The 24,724-nt window shown below is 35.5% G+C and overlaps 2 protein-coding genes and 1 non-coding gene across 8 annotated transcripts in view; 2 read left to right on the top strand and 1 right to left on the bottom strand.

Moving 5' to 3' along the window:
* The window catches only part of GEN1 (GEN1 Holliday junction 5' flap endonuclease), a 28,938-nt gene that overhangs the window by 1,908 nt on the left and 2,306 nt on the right, over positions 1 to 24,724 (bottom strand). For 2 of the 6 annotated variants that reach the window (XM_045884131.3, XM_054509607.2), the window contains exons 3-14: positions 19,137 to 19,317; positions 18,298 to 18,484; positions 15,054 to 15,230; positions 13,348 to 13,458; positions 10,734 to 10,807; positions 8,286 to 8,374; positions 5,801 to 5,951; positions 5,453 to 5,489; positions 5,282 to 5,362; positions 4,098 to 4,228; positions 2,517 to 2,578; positions 451 to 591 (exon numbers count right to left, since the gene is read on the bottom strand). In XM_045884131.3, the coding sequence (XP_045740087.1) occupies positions 451 to 591; positions 2,517 to 2,578; positions 4,098 to 4,228; positions 5,282 to 5,362; positions 5,453 to 5,489; positions 5,801 to 5,951; positions 8,286 to 8,374; positions 10,734 to 10,807; positions 13,348 to 13,458; positions 15,054 to 15,230; positions 18,298 to 18,484; positions 19,137 to 19,317 (1,422 nt within the window). Of the gene's footprint in view, positions 1 to 450; positions 592 to 2,516; positions 2,579 to 4,097; positions 4,229 to 5,281; positions 5,363 to 5,452; positions 5,490 to 5,800; positions 5,952 to 8,285; positions 8,375 to 10,733; positions 10,808 to 13,347; positions 13,459 to 15,053; positions 15,231 to 18,297; positions 18,485 to 19,136; positions 19,340 to 22,479; positions 22,525 to 24,724 lie in introns of all 6 variants that reach the window. The other 4 variants (XM_064571903.1, XM_064571904.1, XM_045884132.3 and 1 more) reach the window with 4 other exon arrangements.
* Positions 10,833 to 24,724, top strand: part of SMC6 (structural maintenance of chromosomes 6) — a 90,268-nt gene continuing 76,376 nt past the window's right edge. The window contains exon 1 of the mRNA XM_045884128.3: positions 10,833 to 10,911. The gene's annotated coding sequence lies outside the window, so the exon portion shown is untranslated. The remainder of the gene's footprint in view (positions 10,912 to 24,724) is intronic.
* LOC123852237 (U2 spliceosomal RNA) lies at positions 19,549 to 19,739 on the top strand. The gene has a single exon (XR_006792843.1). It is a non-coding gene; the product is annotated as a U2 spliceosomal RNA (small nuclear RNA).

Here is a 24,724-nt window from a genome sequence, read left to right as displayed (position 1 = left end):
TCTGCATAAGTAATTATTATTTTTGTCTTTTTTGTCTCAGTGCATTCCTGGAAACTGTTATAAATAATCATAACAACGTAATTCTTAATAAAATATTATAAAATATTTTCTTTTGGAAACAATGTTATAATTGAATTTGTTTTCCTCATCAAGTTCTAGGAAATAAAGAAAATGTGTTTATAATCCAAAACATGTTATGCATACTAGTTGCTCAAAAAGTAATAGTACAATTACTATTAACACTTGGTTAAGTTAGCAGACACAGAGCAGAATGGTTTACTCGTGGCTTTAAAAAAGAAGTGTATCAAGACAAAGAAGCAAGAGTACAATCCTAACTCTTGATTTTACAGAACTTTCAGCAAAATTCAGACAAGATAGATTCAAATAGAATAGGTAAGTCTTCTATAACATTTGTGTGTGGCATAAATAGCTATCAAATGTGATACTTACTTTTTTGTTTCTTCCCTTTCAGTTCTAAGTTTTGTTTTTGATAAACAGCAACAATCTCAGGATAAGCGGCTTCAAACAATGATTCTTCTTCTATTGTTTGTAGAACCAGTTCTCCATGTTTATCTTCCAGAGCATAATGTTCTAAAAGATTAAAAGTAGACACAGCCTTAATTGCATATTTGTAAATTTCAATTTTCCTAGGTAAGAAACTTACCTGGTAAGTTTGCCAGGTAAACGAAATCATGTGCAAATTGATAATTCATCACAGTTCTTGCTTTACAACATCTCTGTTTTAATATCTGTTGATACTAGTACAGAACTGATTTTCTTCTGCCTGGCAAGACCTGGAAAAAGATTCCTTTCAAAATGAAAAATTTAAATTCTCTTGCTCTAAAGATGGTACCTACAGGATAGAAAACATTGCTTAGATAAGGTTGGTTGCTTTTAATTTACTATAATAAGTGTTAAAATTCCAGATAAAGAATGGGAATAGTAAAACTCCCAACATTAACTTTCTTTAGTGATGGCTCCTGAAAAGAACAGAATTGAGGGTACACCCAGGCTCACTGGACTCACAAGCAGCTACTAAATGAAAATGAGAATGCTTGCATGTAAATTTACAATATAACATACAAATAGACTAGATCCTTATGTTTATCCTACATGAGGGAAAATCACATGAGAAGCTACCCTATAATGAAAATATTAGTTGATGAGTTTAAAGTACAAACAATGGAAACAGATGAACTTACAGTGTTTCTTAAACTGGCTAGGAGTACATTTTCTCCTTTAAAAAATAGCACCCACAAAGGACAATGCTCAGTTGTTTTTTTTTTTTTAAGATTTTATTTATTTATTTGACAGAGAGAGAGAGAAAGCACAAACAGATGTAGCAGCAGAGGGAGCGAGAGAAGCAGGCTCCCTGCTGAGCAGGGAGGCCGACGTGGGGCTCGATCCCAGGACCCCTGGGATCATGACCTGAGCCGAAGGCAGACACTTAATGGACTGAGCCACCCAGGCGCCCCTGACAATGCTCAGTTCTGAACAGAGATGTGCTGCCAAACTGGGTTAATGTGATTTTCTTTCCTGAAAATATACTACAGTTGGTGGAACTGTTGCTAAACAGTCCTCAACGTTCTTCAGCTTTCTATTTTCCTAGTATTGCTTAGCATGGTTTATCTAATTCCTTACAATTTCATTCTTCAAAATTACCTACAACTTAAACTTTCTTTGACAAATCTACTGCCTCATTCATTCACATATAATCACACAATCTAATTTCAAAGCCAGATAGAAATGAATTTGGGATTACTTTCCATTTTAAATGATCTGTGCTTTCCTTGCCTTCAGTTTGGGAGCTAATTCGGAGTTCACTGCATTTTTGTCTATAGCAAAACAAGAGTAATTTGACAACTATAAATTCTCATGAAAACTAAACAGAGTAGGGGCACCTGGGTGGCTCAGTCGCTAAGCGTCTGCCTTCGGCTCAGGTCATGATTCCAGGGTCCTGGGATCGAGCCCTGCATTGGGCTCCCTGCTCCACGGGGCGCCTGCTTCTCCCTCTCCCACTCTCCCTGCTTGTGTTCCCTCTCTCGCTGTGTCTCTCTCTGTCAAATAAATAAATAAAATCTTAAAAAAAAAAAAAAACTTAACAGAGTAAAGAAAGGAGAGGAAGAGTACCTCAGGTCCTACGCAGCAACCTGATTTCTTTAGACCCAACTACACAGTGAAATCCAATGACAAGACTGTTTGCAGCAGCATTTTCTTCAGAAATATCAAAACTATTTCTGTATTATATTCTTAAATATTAATTACTATAGAAATATCAACTTATGATATTAAGATAAAATTACTTAAAGTTTTTAATATTTACTATTAGTCAAAACTTATTCAAATAGCACAGGTAAACTATGAAATCAATCCTCAGTGCATGTGAGATGTCTCTTCTTTGTTTTATATATGTATGTTTTATATATATGTATATACATGTTTTATATATGTATACCATATTTGCTAAACCTATATATGGTTAAATGTTACAAATTTGGCTTAGAGTGAATACATACCAGGCTTTTCCCATTCTATTTCAAAGCAATGAATTCCATTTCTGATCCGGGTTTTAAGGATTCTGAAAAACAAATTCTTCTAATGAGGTCTAATTGCAGGAGTTATTTTGAAATTTTCAATTTGTAGATTGAATTATTCAATTTCCATTGGCTTTTGTTCTATTCTTATAATATTCTAAAAATACTATGAAGAATTGGCGTAATTATTCCTTTGACTAGTTTATTCAAAAGATAATTTTATTGTTAGGTGCATAGAGTTGATGATTGTAATATCCTATCAGTAGATTTCGTTATTATTCAACGTTCCTTTCTTCCATAATAATGATTTTTCTTCTAAAGTCTATTTTGTTTCTGTTAATTTTGCTACATCACTTTGGTAAATATTTCTGTGGTAGTCTTTTAAATCTCTTTATTTTCAAATTTTGTGTAGTTTTATTCTGCACATGCCCTATAAATAGCAGAATATTGTTGAATTTTGTTTATTCATCCAATATAATGCCTTTTAATTGATGAGTTTAATCCGCTTACATTTATTGTGATCACTGATCTTGCTGGACTCATTTATACAATTTATTCTGTGTTTTCTGTTACCCAACTTTTTCTTTGCTACTTCCCCCTTCCTCCTTCCTGTATTCTTTTAGTTTGACAGTCTTACTTTCCTATTTTATGTATTGGCTTCAAAGATAGAGATTGCATTTCTGGTGTTTTAGTGGTTACCCTTAATGGTTTACATGCATACGCTGGAAGTTTTCATTTATTATCATCATTGTATATTAATCATCAAGCATTATGCAGCTATTTATATACATATTTTTCCAGTTAGTTTATTAAATTAGCTAAATATATTTTGTTGATTTCTCTTTATTGATTGACCACTGTTTTTTGTTATCCACATCATCCCACTGGGTTCATTCTTCTTCTTGCTTAGGTACCTCCTTTTATAGTGCTTTCAATGAGAATCTGTGATTTATTCACCAACCAGTAAATAAGGCTTTAATGATATGTAGGTTGCCAATCATTTTTACTCAAAGCTTTGAAATGTTACTCCAGCATTACTGTCATGAAAGATGTATGCTATCAGACTGTCATTCCTTTGTAGTCTATCATTTTTCTTTGATATTTCCTCCCAAGCTTTTAGTTTGAAAATTTTTAAACCTTTAGAAAAGTTGCAAGAATAGCACAATGAATACTCATATTCCCTTTGCTAAATTTTACCAATTCTCAGTTTCTGTCCCTCCATTCACTTTACATTTTTGTTCCCTTTCTGGTTCATTGAAATAGTTCTATGGTTAAGCTTGGCTATATCATTTTATATTTATTTCTTTTAATAATCTGTTATTACTACTTGTTTGAAGCAGAAAAGTGTGCGAAGGCATGAACTTACTGTTATCTTGACTATAAACTCTGAATAAACTTTTAATATTTCCTACTAGACCTTTACTCCATTTTTATATAACAAAGAGCTATATATCCCACTACCAAAGGTATTAAGATTATTAAAGGTATTAATAAGATTATTATATAGATCATAAGATACTCAAATGGAAACACAGAGACTTCTCTGTACAATTCTTCATTTACCGAATTGGCTGTAGTTGATTAGAGTTCCTTCTACCAAGCTTTCTTTCTATCATGTCATAGTGGGTCAAAAGCACTAGCAATTTCTCACATGCATAGTGATTGGGCCATTCCATTTTTTCAAGAGTAAATCTCTGTAAATATAAAACAAATAAAACAAGATTTTGTTATCTCTTGGAACAAACAGCACTCTCAGATAATATCATTTTTTCTTTCAGGATTAACATTAGTTAAAGTAGTACCAGTAAGAATATTCCCAGAAAGAACAATGAGCCTCCTAAGGAGGCAATGTTGCATAAGGATTAAGTGTGAGGGTTGTCAGTTTGAACCCCAGTATGGTATTTCCGAGATGTTAGGTAAATTACTTAATCTCTTTTAGCCTCAGGATTTCCATCATAAAATATAACCCAACTGAGAGATTATAAAGATTAAGTGAGGTTACATGTAATGTGTTAATATGATAGCAAATTTTAATTTTCAATAAATGTTGGTTGCATTAGTATTACTGTTGTTAGTAGGGATAGGCAACAAGTACTTACAATTTATTGAACTGCTCTGTTTCCCTAGCCACTATATTAGGGGTTATTATAAATAATCTCATTTAATCTTCATAGTGACCTCATGAAATAAGTAATATTATTTCTATTTTTAGGATAACACATATACAAGATCACATAGTAAGTGACAGACTGTCCAAATTTAGAGTTAGGTCACTGATTAAAAATTCCAATGCCCTCTGGTGAACATAGCATAATGTATAAACTAGTCAAATCACTAAGTTGTACACCTGAGACTAATGTAACCTCATGTGTCAACTATACTAAAAAAAAAAAAAAAAAAAAAAAATTCCATTGCCCTTGTAAACTACACTGCCTTTTATAACAACATACTTAATCCTCACATTCTCTGGGTATTACGCCCCACCCCCAATATCTTCCTGAATACAGTGAATCTGTACATGGTATGTACAAGGTATCTTCTAAAGAAGAGCATTAATTATTGTGTGTCTTGTGGTCTGCAAAGCATGGTTCCTATGTGGCAAAGAAATGAAGATTAGAAATAAATGCTGAAAAATACACGTGCAATCAAAGCTGTTTTAAATCTCCTCTCAAACCAAAGTCATTATCCCTTCTTATCTTCCTAGTACCCAACTACATAGCATAAAGTAAGTATTTATTTTCCGATACCTGAAACAATAATAAATCAGGTCTTTGGTACCTGATTACCTTCACCAATTTATCCTTGTTCGAAAGGAATTCTTGAATAACCTAGCAAGAGAAAATAAAATAGAAATTCAGACTTCAGCTTTTTAAAAGAACTTCTGAAATAAGACATACATTTGAATTATTAGTTATTACCTTATGGAATGGGAATCCCTCACAACTGCAAGCTTTTCTGAAAATAAATTATATACATGTTGTTAATATAATCAGGCAGTTTTAGACAGACCCAATTCATTTCACCTAATCTCTGCTCATTTAATGAAAAATGCCCTTGGATAATATCCCAGTCATCAAGCTTCTCTTTGAATAACTATTATATCACCATCTTCTGATATAGCCTAATATTTGAACCAAATTAAAAAAAAACAGATTTTGTGAAATATTACTAGTCTAGACATGGGGGAAAGTTATGTGGAAATAATCCAAGTAGAGATATATAAATAGGTCAGAACAGAAAAAAAGGAGTTAAAAAAAAGAACTTACTTTTTAATGCTGTTCTCTACTGCACTCAGTTGTCTATCATGCTCTGTACGGTGCCACTCACAAGGACAACAGTATTCATAATCATGTGGTTCACAATATTGATTAGTTTTACAGAATTTGCATCCATTACGTACATGATCCTTAGGTGAACCTTTATGGAAACACAAAGAAGTATGATTTTCACCGCTTTTTAGATTTACCTTCTACATCTTTATTTTTTTTTTTTTTGTCCTTATCCAAATTTTTAAAAATGAATACTGTCTAGCAAAGTTCTTAGTATAGAGAAAGGTTCCAATACATTTAGGTTGAATAGAATGATGCATATTATTATAATTTTTAAGACAAAGTAGATCCTGAGCTATTACTCCTCCGCGACACTATTTTTTTTGTTATTTCTATAGATTATTCTTCTATCTGAAACCATTAATTTGTAACTAGAAATGATAATTTTACAGTAATCAACAATAGAAAACTTTGTGGTTTATTTGGTAGCTACATGCAAGAGAAGTAGGATATAATTACTAGCTTTAAAAAAGATTATTTATGGGGTGCCTGGGTGGCTCAGTCGTTACGTATCTGCCTTAGGCTCAGGTCATAATCCCAGGGTCCTGGGATCGAGCTCCGCATGGGCTCCCTGCTCCACGAGAAGCCTACTTCTCCCTCTCCCACACCCTCTGCTTGTGTTCCTGGTCTCGCTATCTCTCTGTCAAATAAATAAATAAAATCTTTAAAAAAAGTAAAAAACTAAAAAAGATTATTTATGGAGTGCCTGTGTGGCTCATCGGTTAAGCATCTGCCTTTGGCTCAGGTCATGATCCCAGGGTCCTGGGACGGAGCCCCACATTGGGTTTTCTGCTCAGCAGGGAGTCTGATTCTCCCTCTCACTCTCCTTCTGTGCTACGCCCTGCCTCTCTCAAATAAATAAATAAATAAAATCTTAAAAAAAAAAGATTATTTAACAGACTAATTCATGAAAGGCTTTCTTTAATGAGACTATTAAAAGAATACAACAGTTAGGGCGCCTGGGTGGCTCAGTTGGTTAAGCGACTGCCTTGGGCTCAGGTCATGATCCTGGAGTCCCTGGATCGAGTCCCGCATCGGGCTCCCTGCTCAGCGGGGAGCCTGCTTCTCCCTCTGACCCTCCCCCCTCTCATGTGCTCTCTCTCTCTCTCATTCTCTCTCTCTCAAATAAATAAATAAAATCTTTAAAAAAAAAAAAAAGAATATAACAGTTAATTACCTCTGCTAGTGTCTAGCCCTCAGTAACCTGCACAGCTACTTTTAAACTATGCTTGGATCATGAACGCATTAGGATTATGGCACAGGTGTGGGGACCTAGTTCCCTTTTGAAGGAAAGCATGGCCACCTTTAACATTGTTTTGAGAATACAGAAGAGCACATATAATTGATAGGGACTAAAACTATCATTTATAAAGTATCAAAAAACTACAGAATTGAATTTAAAAGAATCCTATAAAAACATTTATTTCTTCCATTATTTCATCTATAATTTGACAGTGCTTATGAACACATATTGAGACAAATAATTGCTTTTATTATTATTAAAGTTCTTATTTATTTATTTGAGAGAGAGAGAGCATGAGCTGAGGGGAGGGAAGGGGGAGGGAGAGGGAGAAGCAGACTCCCCCTGGGCGGGGAGCCTGACGCAGGGCTCAACCCCAGGACCCTGAGATCATGACCTGAGCCAAAGCCAGACGCTTAACCATCTAAGCCACCCAACAGCCCCAAGAATTTCTTTTTTTTTAAAGATTTTTATTTATTTTTTTGAGACAGAGAGAATGAGAGACAGAGAGCATGAGAGGGAGGAGGGTCAGAGGGAGAAGCAGACTCCCTACCGAGCAGGGAGCCCGATGCGGGACTCGATCCAGGGACTCCAGGATCATGACCTGAGCTGAAGGCAGTCGCTTAACCAACTGAGCCACCCAGGCGCCCCCCAAGAATTTCTTTTAAAAAATGAGCTAATAAGATCTCCTACTCTCTCTTGGGAGTGAAAGGTGTTTTTGATCCAATACACACTAATGGCATCTTTTTTTTTTACCAAGATTAATGAAGAGGAACCAAGTTATTTTCAATAATAATGAACATGTATTAGAAATTAAAGTCACTATCTTTATGCAAATAAAAACAAATGGTTTTAGTCCGATTTCCCCCTAAGACTTAGCAGTATGATACATTTTTTTGTTTAAATGGATTTCTATATTGAAAACATAATTTTAACATCTATGTAATTTGGTATCATAGTTTGAAATGCACTTATCCTATATTTATCATTTACATCACATTATTTCATTCAATTAACAATTATTGAGTGCCTACTATGTATATGGACACAACTCCTGACACTGAGGATTTTCAATCTACTGAGGAAGATAGGGATGTAACTAACAGGTATTATAAGAAAAGGATGACAATGTGGGTATCAGACACTAATGTTCTAGAGATATCATTCCCTATGTCGGCTTACCTGGATGGGAACACACAGAACAATGGGCCAGTTTTTTAATAGCTAGTGGTTGTGGATCAGAGCATGATTCTTCATTCCACTGAGTAAACCTGTAAAAAAAAAAACGATGTTAAAAGGAAAACGACACACAAAAAAACAAGGTCACCAAAATGCCATGCTCTCAAATGTCAGGCTATTCTGTTTCCTTCCTTACCTGCCCACTTGTTTTTTCTTTGATGGTAGATAAAGTCACTGGCCCAGCCTGGGAAAACCGTTAATCTATGTACCTCAATTTAAAAATGTGGCCCCAAGGACAACAGAATTGCAACAGGGGGGAGAGAGAATCAGACAGTCACAGAGGAAAAAAGAAGGAAGACAGAGGAATGGAAGACAAGGGAGGAGGCAGCAGAAAGGAGGGAGAAGGAGAAGAGAAAAAGAATATGTACTCATACTCGTGTACTCATATGTGTATATTCATATATTCATTCAGTTTGGGGTATTTTTTTAGAGAATCTTGAGTTGGGCAGCAATATGCAGGGAGAACGACTTGTATGTATCTTTTTGATCTCTTTTCTATGTGTGAGTATAAAACAAATCGAATCATGTATATGGACATTTTCCTGTATCAGGAATAGGGGTGAAGGGTAAAGTATAAAACTAAATAGAGCATTAAGTTTCTGAGTAAAAACTGTTTAAAAAATCTAGATCATCTGAAATTATCATTTTCTTAATCTCTTATGTAAACTGCAAAACATCGCCTGTTTAATGACTGATTTTAAGGAAAATGTGTATCTGCTAAGATTTCTACTAAATAAAAGTTAATTTTATTTTTGGCTAAAGTTCTAGGCAACATAAAGCCACCAAGGGGATAGTTAAGTATTCCTCATAAAACACAAGTGCTCTGAATTATGTTCCTCTACTTACAGAAGTTAAAGGTCTAATAAAAAACTAAATTATCTCTTTAGTTCATTGTGCAGTGTCTGGTACTAAGAGTTATTATTTGGCTTTTGGAATTTCTGATTCATTTACTACAAAGACCAAGTATGAGCTTGCTAAAAATAGCATTAATAGATGCTGGATAAATAAATAGAACTTTAATTGTGGGGAAGAAAAAGAGGGGGGAAAGTCAGTCTAAATTAAAATTAGAATGATACATAATGATAATAAGAAAGGTAATTTTATTCTTTTCAAATGTTGAGACAAACATTTCATAAAATGTTGCCAAAAGCACATATTTGCTGAAACTGTCAATAAGGATGATTTGTAGTTAGTGCCATACCTTCTTTTTATTCTTTATATCACTCTTTATATTATTCTTCACAATTCCCAAATGATTCCATGCCAATGTATACCTTTTTTTCCTGCTTTGGCACAGTATCATTGATACCAGTAACAGATTCAATGAAGTCTTATTTTTTGTTGTTGTTGTTTTTTTTTTTAATGTTCAGTTAGCCACTGTATAGTATATTAATAGTTTTTGATGTAGTGTTCAGTGATTCATTGGTTGCGTATAACACCCAGTGCTCATCACAGCATGTACCCTCCTTAATTCATTGAAGTCTTAGATCTATCAGTAGCTTTATAGCTGAAGGAGCTTCTTCTTATTCACTCCATACTTCATCACCATTAATATTAATTCATAATTAACATTAACATAAGCCATTGCTTTCATTAAGTAAATATACTTCACATGCTTTCGAAACTAAATAGCACAGTTGGTAAACTTCCATATATTCTGTACCTTAACTATTTTGAATCCTCAAATTGTACAGTCTAAATTAATTAGAATTAATATATTACTAAATATGTGGCTATAGAACAAAGGGCACTCAAGTAAAAATTGTGATCAAGTGTTACATGTTATTAAATATTTGCAATATATCAGGCATTTCACTTATAGAGAATAAATATGATATCAAAATATTTTATATCAAAAATAACTTTAAATATAAAATTATTTTATGGTTATGTTTATCTTTACTTAGTGGTAAAACAGTCTAAAATAGCCTATGGTAAAAGCACACGGTTATAAATAAACACATTTCGCATCGTACTACTTCTGTTTGTAGTGACCTAATAATGAAAAACATACAGTATGGCTTAGGGCGTATATTCTTATCTTTTCTTTGGAAAGTCTCAGAGTAAACAAAAACCAGTTATCATTTTATTATTTATTTTAAAGATTTTATTTTTGGGGGTTCCTGGGTGGCTTAGTTGGTTAAACCTCTGACTCTTGATTTTGGCTCAGGTCATGATCTCAGGGTTGTGAGATGGAGCCCCAGGTCCATCTCTGCACTCAGTGGGGAGTCTGCTTGAGATTCTCTCCCTCTCCCCTGCTCCAAAAAAATAAAAATAAAAATAAAAAATTCTTTTTTGGAAAGCATAATATAATACTTTTTGTAATAGTCGCTATTCAGTTCAACAAGAATAAATGTCTAATGTCACAAGAAAAGAGTAATTTTTAGTTACCTTTGAAGTAAACTTTGCCCTTTCAAAGTCCGTATAAGTTTTAATGCTTGCTCTTTGCCAACTCCAGGGACTCCCTTTCAGAAAGTGGAAAAGAAACGGAAATGTTAATCACTGGGGAATGGAGAAATAAAGGATGACATGTCCATTCAATGGGAGGTTGTGCAGCTGACAGAATAAGGTAACTATATAATGATAGGAAAAGATGTGCAAGATACCTTGCCACATGTAAGAAAAAAATAAAAATCGCCCACCCTGCGATCTAGATTTGTAAGTAAAATTACTACACATTGTTAATCTATGCAAACCAAAAAGTCACAGGATTATGTACTAAACCACTGACAGTGTTTATTTTAAGGGAGGGAGGAACAGAACTTTAGAGGGCTTTCGCTTTTTATGTTAATTATTCTGATAGTCTTTTAATTTGACTTAACTTCAGGTTATATTTGTAATCAGAAAAAGCATGTTCATTTAGTTAGATGAACATTTAATCTTTAAAGACCCAGACAATCAAAAGAGAACAAAGGAGAGTTCCAAGTTAACTCTTGAAATTAATAGCTTAAGAAAAATTAAAACAAGTATTAAGTTGCCAACACAAAAAAAATGTTAATAAATGTATATTTGCATGACAATTTCTGGTTTGAGTCTTCCAGTTCCTATAAAAGTTTATGAATCTACCCTTATAAGCAGGACTGCTATTTAGCCAATATGCACTGGGATAGACATGCCAGTGTTAAAATATTTCCAAACTGATTAGTAAATGGTCACTGCACAAGCATCCTAAGTGTATGCTGGCAAAGGGGTCTCCCTCCAGCCTGAATCCCCTTTCCAGCCCCCTTACGCTCAGGATCAGCTAGTAAAAGGGTAGCACCTCTCCTAACAGTGGTCCCCAGAAGTCTGTTTCATGGCTACAGCCTGTGTCTTTGGCATACCCATTGCTAGATATTTTGTATGTCACCCTTCTTATATTAGCATTTAGCTACATGTTAAGTTTCTTGAAGGTAAATCATGTTAGTTCATAAGTGGTAAAAATCTTCAAGTAGAACAAAATAAACAGATACCAGTTTTGTTACAAAGGATAGAAAATGTCAAAATAGCTAAGGTTATTACATAATGTAACACCACTGTAGCTAAAATTGGTTTCTGTGAGTTTAATTTTGCAAATTTTTTCTTACGTTCAACATTCGACTGTTTCTAGACTTTAATCATGATATAATTACATATGGGAAATAAGAATCTTCTATTTCAGGGCGCCTGGGTGGCTCAGATGGTTAAGCGTCTGCCTTCGGCTCAGGTCATGATCTCAGGGTCCTGGGATCGAGTCCCGCATCGGGCTCCCTGCTCCTTGGGAGCCTGCTTCTCGCTCTGCCTCTCTCTCTCTCTCTCATGAATAAATAAATAAAATCTTTAAAAAAAAAAAAAAAAAAAAAAAGAATCTTCTATTTCAGAATGAGAATTATAATAAAATAATTACTTTTGTGTTATTTAAAAGTTTCCCTCCTCCTGCTTCCTTTTCCTACTAACTAAAAAAAGTGATTTCTCTCTCTGGTCACTGATGACCTGAGTTAGAAATGATGGTTAATAATTTTACTATCCTGCTATTTTTTCCTCTCTCCTAAGCTCTGGTGAAAAAAAATAGAGGGGCGTCTGGGTGGCTCAGTCGTTAAGCGTCTGCCTTTGGCTCAGGTCATGATCTCAGGGTCCTGGGATGGAGCCCCATATCGGGCTCCCTGCTCCGCGGGAAGCCTGCTTCTCCCTCTCCCCCTCCCCCTGCTTGTGTTCCCTCTCTCGCTGTGTCTCTCTCTGTCAAATAAATAAATAAAATCTTAAAAAAAAAAAAAAGAAAAAAAATAGAGATGTCATCCTTTGTTAGACTTCTCTTGGGGACAGAATACATAGGATAATGAAGGATTTAGTAAGAATACAGAGATGATCAGTAGGGACCTAATGATGGGACTACATAGTAAGAACTACAATTCAAGGCATTCCATATTTTTAAATATATTTAAGAATGGGATTCTCCTTTAATTCTTAATTTATCACTCACCTATTAGTATACCTATTTGTTACAGAGTACTGTACTGTGCATCTTAAATAAAATGTTTTCATGAACAAAACTCAGTGCAATGCTAAGACGCAAGGAAGGATGAATGGCTTACCACAATAATCATGTTGCCTAGTAACAGTAATAATATTGAGCATGTGCACAGTTGGAAAGCTGCAAGGAAGATTGAAAACCAAAAAACAGACAAAACAGTGATAGAAATTAATATTGGCATGACACAAGAAAAGAGTAATTCCTGTATTTTTTTTTAAACGGTAGTAAAACTCGAATGTGAATCTCTTAGTCTAGACTAATGGTTTACTGATATTCAAGCTGTGGGCCTAGTTATTATTCGATTCTCGTTTATCACATTCAGTGTCACAATGAGCCAGTTTTTTAATGTCACTTGAAATGCTGATTATTTTTGTCACTAAATTGTTTATTATGCCTAAAATTATACTTTAAATTAGGTTCTTAATCAGATAGCCATATTGTTTTTATATTTATGCAGCATGTAAGGTATCAAAAAAGACACACTATGACTAATAAGTAAATACAACAATCTAAGCATACCTTCGGAAGATAATCACAGCCAAGTAGTACGGCTAGTCCAACCAGAGCATCTCTATCCAAACCTAGTTTACTCTTGATGGATGACATTGTATAACAATCAACATGTGGATCCTAGAAGAAAGTACAGATTTAGTTTAATCCTCAAAAAAGTAAACATTTATACATTAAACATTACAAAAAAGAATTTATCTCTAAATGTTTAATTATTCCTAAAAGTTAAAATAGGAAAAAATTATCCTGATCACCAGAATCTTCACAGAATCTAACACTTCAATATCTGGAAATAAAGTCATAGTTTCAAAAACTGGCTTAAAAAAATAAACTATAATAGTCAAAATTTTCCTCTTTATTATTTTTTGACGTCTATAAAAGATTTTCACCTTTATAAAATTAGACACTGTAAAGTATTATAAAAAGTAAAACATTCCCTGTAATTGCAATATCTAAAGTTAATTATTAAACTATTATTAATAATGTAGTGCATATTCTTTTTATTATTAGTTCAGAGGTAGAATTTAGTGATTCCTCAGTTGCATATAACACACAGTGTTCATCACATCAAGTGCCCTCCTTAATGCCCATCACCCAACTATCCCTTCCCCCCAACCTTCCCTCCAGCAACCCTCAGTTTGTTTCCTAGAGTTTAGTGTCTCTTATGGTTTGCCTCCCTCTCATGCATATTCTTTCAAAAATTACTCTGACACATATACACAGATATTTATTATTAGCTATATTTATAATTATACAAAAGTACTATTTTGTAACATTTTTTGCTCACTAATACATCTTTAATATCAACAATACATATCTTTTTATTTATTTTTTTAATCTTTAAAATGTTTTTAAAGATCAAGACCTGAGCTGGGATCGAAAGTCAGCTGCTTAACGACCCAGGCGCCCCAATACTATCACTTTAATGACTGCTTGCTATTACATATAATGGACTATGAGGCAATGTTTCTCAATAGGGACACTATTAGCATTTTCAGAGAAATAACAGAATCATCTGGCAAGAGGTTTAGCTTTCCTGGCTCCAACCTATCAAATGTCTGTAATTTCCCTTGCCCAACCTGGAATAGTTACAACCAAAATTTCCCCTGAATACCTCTCTAACTGAGAACCATAGCAGCGTTTAACCATTCCCTAGAAATTGGCATTTGAGGGGCGCCTGGGTGGCTCAGTCAGTTAAGTGTCTGACTCTTGATTTCAGCTCAGGCCATGATCTCAGGGTCCTGGGATCAAGCCCAGTGTCAGGCTCTGGGCTCAGCCCTTCCCCATGCTCATGTGCGCATGCCCTCTCTCTTCGGGGTTGTTTGCCACATTTTTGTAATTACCAACAATGCTGCAATTAACATCCTTGTACACCTCTTCTTGCATATTTAGAGGTGTTTTTGAGGATAAATTACTAAAAATGGAAATTCTGGGTCAAAGCAAGACATTTCATATGTATTTTTATAATATATTATTGAAACTGATTTAGGATTAAATCATGTGAAACAAATCAAGCCCTTAAGAGGGAAATCCACATTTCAGAGAAAATGAACTGTGTGTCAATATTTGTAACAACATTTCATTTCATTTAGCAACTGCTATGTGCCAGGCATTATGGTAAGTATTTTACACATATTGTTTCATTTAATTATTTAACAATCCCTTTTAAAAAGGTACTCTGTGAAACAAATGCTGAAAAAGAGAAAGAAAAGTACCTTGGTATTCATAGTGAAATTCCTATAAACAGTCTGGGCGCCATAGAGGAAAACATCCCCATCATTGGTGAGACAGCCATCTACATAACCACTGGTGTTAAGATAAGCACACATGGCTTCAGCTTCCCCAGCAGCTTGGACCCAGGGAATGCCTAAGCATTCCAGCATATCAAGGCACTGAAAAGAAAACATAGGTGCAAGAAATCTAAGAACATTATTTTATTGCTATGTTTTTCAGTGTTTAACTGACATCTGTATTACTATTACTATACTATTTAGGTATTTTAACAAATTGTGATACCTAAGGAACAAATGGAAATTTGAACACTGAATACTTTAGGGCATTAAAGAATGCTAAACTTTAGGTGTGACAATAAGAAATGTACTGTGGTTATGTTCTTATTTATTTTTTAAGAGTCTTTATCTTTTAGACAAAGATATTGAAATATCGAGACTGAGGCAATATTATGTGTGGGATTTGCTTCAGAATGACATGGGAGTAGGGAGTGAGTGGAGACACAGATAAAACAAGATTGACCAAGAGCTGATAACTGTTTAAGATTGATGATGGGTTACTTTTATATTGACTTAAAATTTTCTATAATGAAAGCTTAAAAAAATAATGTCAATTAAAAAAGCAATCCACATTCAGGGGCGCCCGGGTGGCTCAGTCGGTTAAGCGTCTGCCTTTGGCTCAGGTCATGATCCCAGTGTCCTGGGATCGAGCCCCCATCGGGCTCCCTGCTGGGCGGGAAGCCTGCTTCTCCCTCTCCCTCTGCCTGCTGCTCTGCCTACTTGTCCTCTCTCTCTCTGTCAAATAAATAATCTTTAATAAATAAATAAATAAATAAATAAATAAATAAATAAATAAATAAATAAAAAATAAATAAAAAGCAATCCACATTCAGTTAAAAATTAATTTAAAAATTACATTTTAGGGGCGCCTGGGAGGCTCAGTTGTTTAAGCATTTGCCCTCGGCTCAGGTCATGATTGCAGGGTCCTGGGATTGAGCCCCAAGTTGGGCTCCCTGCTCAGCGGAGAGTCTGCTTTTCCGTCTCCCTCTGTCCCCCCCTCCTGCTCATTCTCTCTCTAATAAATAAATAAAATCTTCAAAAAAATTACATTTTTAGAAAAAGCATTAAATATTCAATTTTCACTGTTTTGTTCAATGTTATCTCAAGATTTAAAAGAAATATTTTTAAATGATTAATAATCACATTAAGATTTACATCTGCAAATCTCCAAAAATTCTTCTCACATGATGGTCAACTTAATATGAGCTCTTCCAAGAAGATACTATTATCAGATTTTACTTGAGACCTTATAGTTATCTTCTTTCCCTCTATCATGTCCGTACAATGAAACTCTCATGTTGTGCAAAACCACATAGGGACCAGTTGTTGATTTACTCCTAGAAGTCAAATATCTGTGCAGGCTGTTTCTGCCAATGTGCTGATTTATAAATAATCCTCTGTGAGTTTCCTTTGTGTTATGAGTTGAACCCAGATGAACAGCTTGTAGTCTAGCCTTATAGCCTAGGGCATTCTTTCTTGTTGCTCATGCACTCTACAATGAGAAATACTGGGTACAGTGAAGAAAAGAGGCTTTTTACCTGTAGTTTCTAGAAACTGATGCTATAAATATCATCTTTTGCTTTAACTGATTGCTTGCATGCTATATTACATAATAAAAACCTCTGCCAGATGTTGCCCAAGGTGGACAGGGTTCAAAAAGACAAGTACTATGTCGGAAAAAAAAAGGTACTTTTCAGGACTCTGGCTGGGTGACTTTAGGGAGATAGTTTTGTTACAGATGTTACTTCTGCCTTCCTCTAGATAAGAAATATCCTTCCAGGGGCACCCAGGTGGCTCAGCTGGTTAAGTGTCTGCCTTCAATTCAGGCCATGATCTGGGGGTTCTTGGGATCAAGCCCCATGTCCAGCTCCCCGCTCAGCATCGAGTCTGCTTTTCCCTCTCCCTCTGCCCCTCCCCGTTTGTGCTCTCTCTCTTTCCTCTCAAATAAAATCTTAAAAAAAAAAAGAAAGAAATATCCTTTCATAATAAACAAAAGAGTTTGGAAGTTATTTCAGATTCCTGCATTATTTGTCATTCCAACTCTTCAAAAACCAGCACTGAATTTGTGATGAGGCTGGTTGTAAATTTCCCTACCCTAAGTCTGTCACATGGGGTGGTATTAGAGGAAAACTAATCTGTGTTTCATGCTTATACCTAAAAGACGGCAGTGAGTTAGCAGGAAGTAGGGCCTAGTAACTAAGGGTACAGATATATGAAAATGAATTTTTTATTCATTCAGGAAACACTGAACATTGACACAAAATGCTTGGAACATCACAATTACTGCAATAAAGAAATAGAAATGGAGCAATTTTCTCAAGAAGAGATGGACATCTTGTTGCTTTATACTAGGTATTTCATGGCCTGAGTATGTGGACCATAGATATTTCCAGGAATAGACTATGTAAGAAATAATTAAAATCCAGTACAGATATTTTCTTCAACTACTGACAGTCATGGTAGAAAATCACTAATTGAAAAGTATTTTTTAAAATCACATTACAAATAGAAAATAAAATTTCAAGAGAAAAATGATTATTATTTTATGTAGTATCTTTTCAAAGGAATGAAAATTTTAACCACAATTAAAAAGAAAAACGGGGGTGCCTGGGTGGCTCAGTTGGTTCAGCGTCTGCCTTCACCTCAGGTCATGATCCCAGGATCCTGGGATGGAGCGCTGCATCGGGCTCCCTGCTCAGCGGGAAGCCTGCTTCTCCCTCTCCCACTTCCCCTGCTTGTGTTCCCTCTCTCGCTGTGTCTCTCTCTGTCAAATAACTAAATAAAATCTTAAAAAAAAAAAAAAAAAGAGGTAACACGTATCAACTCCCTACTATGTAGTAGTTGTTTTAGATATTGTATATGTTGATTTTTTTTTCAAATTTTCACCACATCACTGCGAAGTGTTACTATCCTCATTTCACAGGGTAGGAAGTGAGGCAGATATAATTTAAAAATCTTGCTCAACATTTCAGAATTTCTATATGCCAGAGCCAGGCTTGAACTTGGGTCAGTTTTACTACGGAATATAAACACTCTTCTCTAACCACACTGGCCTTCTAGTTACAGTAAGCTTAGTGAGTATTAAAGATGATGATATAACAACCTTTATCAGAGTACAATGTATTTTCTAACTCAAATCAGAATTACTGAATCATATCTAAACACTCACCTCTTTTAAAACTGATTTAAAATGTGATCTCCCTGTTTTCTGAGACCATGTTTTTCTCGAAGGCCCATACCGAATCTGATTCCTCCTGCTTATGACATCAGCTTTCAGCTTTGGGGGCTCCCCTTCCATAACGAACACCAGTTTTACATCCATTAGTGTTAAATAGGAGATACGAAAAAATAAGTTCCTTAAATATAAAAATCAGTAATCCGTTAATAATCATATACTGATAGCAAAAGTCAACATAGCAATATGACATAATGGCAAGAACATCAGACTAATACCAAAAATGTTACATGCAATCACATTTTATGTATTCATATTTTAAGTGAACTGAGAAACCACTGAATTTTTTAAGCAGGAGAGATTTATGATGGTTCTCAGTGCTACATGGAAAATGGTTTAGAGGAGGAGGCCAGGAGCTGAGGGAGGAAAACTCATGAAAGATGTCACTTCAGTACAGATGAGAGATGATGGTGTCACACACTGAGGTCCTGCCCCTGGACACTGACAGAAGTTTCTGAACACAAGGAATATTCTGAAAGTATTAACAGGCAAGACTTCCTGATAGACTGGATGTAAGGAGGGGTCAGAGAATGGCTCCCAAATTTCTGGCTTCTAGTCACCAAAGCATCCTAGTGGATATGGGAAGTAGGCAGCTAGGTCTGTGAGTCTGAAGCTCAAATGTGTGAACCATCGATTTAGAGATGGCAGAGACTGACGTGTTAATACATTTTAAAATCCCAAAATGTACAGCAACAATAACAAAGAAACAAAGTGGAAACAAAACTACCTGCTTATGCAATCATACATTTATATCCTAAGAACATTTACTGTACCTGAGGTGGGGCTTCATGACTGTTCCAATCATTTTTTTGACTGTCTGTGCTTCACATACCCAGAGACTCAGATCAACGGCAATGGTTTTCCCACGAAGATTATGCAAGTGGAGGGGCTGCTTAACAGGCTCCAGAATTTGCCACAAGTCATTCACACCCATTCTGGTGATTACTTGCTGTGCTTTGAAACACATGTCATACGACTGTTAAGAGACACAGAAGCTCAGAGCAGGAATCCAAACAATACAGTATGTTTGTTTAGGATAATTCAAAAACAGAGAATTCTCCTTTTTTCCTTCATTAGTCAGCTTTTTGGAATGAGTCAAGAACATCTGAAACATTAACAGTGGTAGTAATTGCCCTACTAGCTACAAAAATACTGATGCAACTAACGGATTAGAAGTTATCTGCAATCGCTTCTTGGCCTTTTGGCTAAGATCAAGGATAGTATCTGTTCTTATCAGTTTAATATCTGATATATCCTCTATCTGAGGACAATACATTGAATGGATTTTTGGAATTAGGAGATGGAATAGGAGCTTGCTCCGTCCACTCCAAGCATCGACCTGGTATTGCAGTACTTCCAGGAATGGTGCACCCCCCTCGGGGGGAAATAAAAAATTTTTTAAATAAATACATAAAAAATAAAAGTTATTTGCAAATTGTACCATGCTAAATTTGTCCTTAAAATCCACTCCACACCAAATATGGGCTTCTTTGTAGTACTGAAAAATAAAGTTATTTTTAAATTTAATGGAACCCAAATGTCCATGGTCTTATCCCTCCTCGTTCTCTCTTCTTGTCTATGTTCTCTTTAGCAGTGGTTAAGAATAATATTTCTCACATGGTGACATTAATATTGCATGAAATTTAGAAAATAAAAGGAAAAAAATGGTAGTAATTGGCTTTGTTCCAGTTGTTAACAAGAGATAACAAATGCAGAGATGGGTACCAGGGATGCTGCAAATCATACTTGTCTTCTTGAGAATTCACTCCTTGATTTACATACCTAAAGCAAGAATAGGACTAGTCTTCTATCATAATCAGGAAAAACAAGAAAACAAAAGCAAAGAAGCATGCAAACAAGTAAACTAAGGCAAAAACACTAGGAGGTCAATGGAAAATTGGGGGGGGGGACATAAAATGGAGTTGGAGGCATATGGAATTATCTTTTTAAAAAAAGCACTGGCTTTTCAAATTGCGAAGTCACACATGTTTATTGTGGAAAAATAAAATAAAAAATCTTTTGAAAGAACAAAAACATTTAAATCACCCATAGTGCCACTACTCAAAGAAAACTGATGTTAAACAAATTCTTCAGTGTACAAGACATTTTAAAAACAAAATCGACTTAAACTCTGCTATTCTAACCTGCTTTGGTATTTTCTATAGTCTAGTTTTTCCTTATTTAACACCTATTTCTGTTTTTCTCTTATTTTGTTATTATTTGATGAGAGTATTACAGAGTATTTGCAATGAAGATTCAGTCTCACTTTACAAACATAATCCAGATTAGCATCCTCTGAATAATGACCTTAATTCATTCCAGAAAACACAGGTAGGATACAAAAAAATACTACAAAAGGCTATCACAATGCAAAATGTAAAACCAGTGTAAAGCCATTCTAAATAAAAAGTACTGTGTTGGGCGCCTGGGTGGCTCAGTTGGTTAAGCGACTGCCTTCGGCTCAGGTCATGATCCTGGAGTCCCTGGATCGAGTCCCGCATCGGGCTCCCTGCTCGGCAGGGAGTCTGCTTCTCCCTCTGACCCTCCTCCCTCTCATGCTCTCTGTCTCTCATTCTCTCTCTCTCAAATAAATAAATAAAAATCTTAAAAAAAAAAAAAAAAGTACTGTGTTGTCTGTTCCTTTAACAGATTCCACAGCAAAAACAAATTTTCTCAAATTGTACATGGCTGCAAAGAAAACAAATGCTGGACTGTTGTTATTTTCTCTGCACTTTTCTGATTCTTAATTTTATAATGTGGCCAGGGCCACTGTATTATTTTGTGCATTCATTTTTTTATGAAGAACTGCACCAATATTTGTTGACATGTCACTTTACAAAGAAAAATACACAGATTTAAATGCAAAGTATAAAGCATTAGGTAGTCTATTTCACATAAGAAGCCCCACTGGTTGAATGCTGCATTGTGGCATTGATTCAAAGATAAGGTTTTCTCTCTGTTAATGTAAAAAGTTGCAGTTAATTCTGGACAAAGAGTGGGGACACATGTATTTTCTAAGTCATTATTATGAAAGGAAATAAGACTTTTACAGTCTTAAACATCAGAACGCATAAAACTCAGAAGTAGAAAGTTTGAGAGGGACATTCTTGTTGACAGTTTTGCTTTCCTTTTATTTGTGATTCAAATTGTATACCGGAATGGATTGCTATTGAAGGAATTTATGCAATTTCTCTCTCTGGAGGAGGAACATTATAACTGATCATATTTCATTTAAATGTGACCTTGACTCTAGCTGTCAAAATTTTAAATGCACGTTATCTTCTGATTAGCAAAAGGTCTCCCAGGAATTTAAGATATACTCTTAGCTGTGAGCAGATTTATATAAAAGGATACTGACTGTAGGGGCCCCTGGGTGGCTCAGTCGTTAAGCATCTGCCTTCAGCTCAGGTCATGATCCCAGGGTCCTGGGATCGAGCCCCACATCGGGTTCCCTGCTCCGCGGGAAGCCTGCTTCTCCCTCTCCCACTCCCCCTACTTGTGTTCCTTCTCTCGCTCTGTCTCTGTCAAATAAATCTTAAAAAAAAAAAAAAAAGGATACTGACTGTAGCATTGTTTATAACAGTAAAACAGTAAGAAGAACCAAATGTTCATTAAGGACTTTCTTTAATAAATTATGGTATGTTCAAAAAGAACAGGTGATACGGAAAAATGGGACAGATCTACATGTACAATCTCCCAAGTTTTAAAATGAAAACAGGTACAAAATAGGTTATATATCAGGGATGACTGTAGTTTAGGAAGGGGAAGAATTACTCTTCAAAGTATACTCCTTTGTGTTAATTTTTTAAATAATTATATGTATATATCATTTTTCAAATTAAAAAATGTTAAAAAAATGTGGTCCTATCTGTAAAAGGTTGGGGAAATAAAATTAGAAATCTTTAGGTGGTTTACTTCTTGCCTAAATATTAAGAGATCAAATATGACTGTAGTTCATGGGTCAAATTACAAAGCAAGGTTCTGCAAATTTACGAGTACCTCATATCAAATCTGACTTGAGTATGGCTTTTTTAGGGATGAGAGATTCACATTTTCTGGTTTCCTTCAGATCATCTAGGAGCTAGTCATGTGGACTTAGGCAAGGTGCATTCTTACCTCTGGCCTTTCCTGCTCACAGGTTCCTTCCTTCCGGTCTTACCTCTGATGTTTCATTTCATGAGTTGACCACACACATAGAAGAAAATAATAATGAATGAAGATTGCCATCTAGTGCAGTGTTGTTTATGATGGCATAGACAAACACACATTTATGTAAAGGACTGCAATGCATATTATAGTCCTTCTGAAGATTGTAGAAAAAAAATTAGAGATGTTGATGAGGTAGACTCTTGATTTTACAAACTGTAGTCCTCTAAATATTTCAAGCACATTAGGAACATTTTGTAAAGACTTTAATGGATTATTATTCACTAGGGCAGCCAAGCCTGGAAAAAAATAAGCCTGGAACTGATTCTATTAAAACACTAAAATTCCACAGATTGGATCCCTTAAGCAAGATCAAGAGGGCCTTTAACTAAACCCATAAATGATATGTTTTTTAAAGATTTTATTTATTTACTTGGGGGGAGAGGAAACACAAGCAGGGGAGGGGTAGAGACAGAGGGAGAACCAGACTTCCCCCCGAGCAGGGAGCCCAATGCAGGGCTCCATCCCAGGACCCTGGGATCATGACCTGAGTGGAAGGCAGATGCTTAACCGACTGAGCCACCCAGGCGCCCCAATAATATTTTCAACATAACATGATTATTACACTTAAAACGTAATTCTGCATGCTATTTTATTTTCTTTTGTCAGAATATACCTGGTTTAAAGAACAAGCATCCACAGTTGTGTTACAGAACCACCAGCACTGGTAGTTGAACAGCTATCAGTAATGTCTACCTAGGACATCTATTTTGGCTATTCCTTTACTAAAATGTGAGAGAAGACTACAAAGTTGGAATCACAGCTACTAAACACAACTGTTGGGGCGCCTGGGTGGCTCAGTCGGTTAAGCGGCTGCCTTCGGCTTGGGTCATGATCCCGGGGTCCTGGGATAGAGCCCCGCATCGGGCTCCCTGCTCAGCAGAGAGCCTGCTTCTCCCTCTCCCTTGGCCTGCCTCTCTGCCTACTTGTGCTATCTCTCTGTCAAATAAATAAAATCTTAAAAAAAAAAAAACAAAAAACACAACTGTTATGAACGATGTAGGCAAAAAGAAAAAGAATGAGAGAACTATCTGTTGGTTCCCAGAAAGTAAAATTTGAGTTACTATCTCTGAGCTGAGGTATTTTCTTCTCCACTTTTTCTGAGTTATGTGATATTTTCCAGAAAACTGTCTCTTTCGTTGCCTATCTTTTTGGTCACCATATTTTAAAATCTATCTCAAATCTTTTCAAACTGACTGATACCTTACCCTACAGTCCCTGTGTAGCTATTGAGATGGATCTGAAAAAGAGGGGAGTCTCTTTGTGCTCGCCAAGCACACACCTATAAAATAGTAACGCTTGGCTCAGTTTTTTCATTAGCATGGTAGAATTGCTGCTATTGTGAAATATACTTTTTTTTCCTCACTTTTTTCTCTGAATGATAGGAATCAAGGGGACATTTTAATAGGAGCTAGCTTCCATGACATGCGCCAATGAATCTTTTTTCTCTAACTTTACATTAATGAACTTCTGTTAGACCTTGAATTATAAAGTTTTATAAAGCCTTCACTACTTTTAACTAAAGAAATAACGAATTAGAACTATGCCAAGCAATGTATTAAAAGGGTTGGGAGTGTGTATGGGAACCGGAAAGTGAGCAGAAAGAATTATAGAAGAATATTTTTAGAGGCAGAGGCAGACTACACTGGAAAGGACATTATTGCTGAGTCTCCTTTGAAGACTCTATAATGAACTCTTCTCCAGTCTCCCTAATATTACTTATCCCACTTCATCTGACATCTCCCCTGGGCTGTTAACTAGAATATCGAATTGCCTACTTTGCCTTCACGCGGATGTGTAATATGCATTTAACTCTCGATTCCACCACCTGTCCTCAAAACTGTTTTACTTCCAGTTGCTTAGGCCAAAAACCTAGAACAACCCACAGTAAATAACTTCATAACCTATTAGTGTCTTCAATTTATTTAGTTTACTGAAAAAGCACTAGACTTAGGATTGGAAACCTAGGATTTTGGTCTTGGATATAATACTGAAGCTGTATGACCTCGGGAAGATATTCAACCCATCTACAAAATGAGAGGCACTAAACCAGATGAACTATAAGATTCTGATATCCTTTGAACTTCATGATCAGTTTTGGTAGCTTATACTAAAATAAAGACAATCACTCTATTGTAGATACTATTACTTGACA

This window comes from Mirounga angustirostris, unplaced genomic scaffold (assembly GCF_029215605.1).
Source record: "Mirounga angustirostris isolate CCGP_5_RB_7025 unplaced genomic scaffold, mMirAng1.0.hap1 SCAF_10, whole genome shotgun sequence".
Taxonomy (NCBI): Eukaryota; Metazoa; Chordata; class Mammalia; order Carnivora; family Phocidae; genus Mirounga; species Mirounga angustirostris.
Note: the sequence above shows the minus strand (reverse complement) of the source record. Positions and strands in the feature narration are given on the sequence as shown.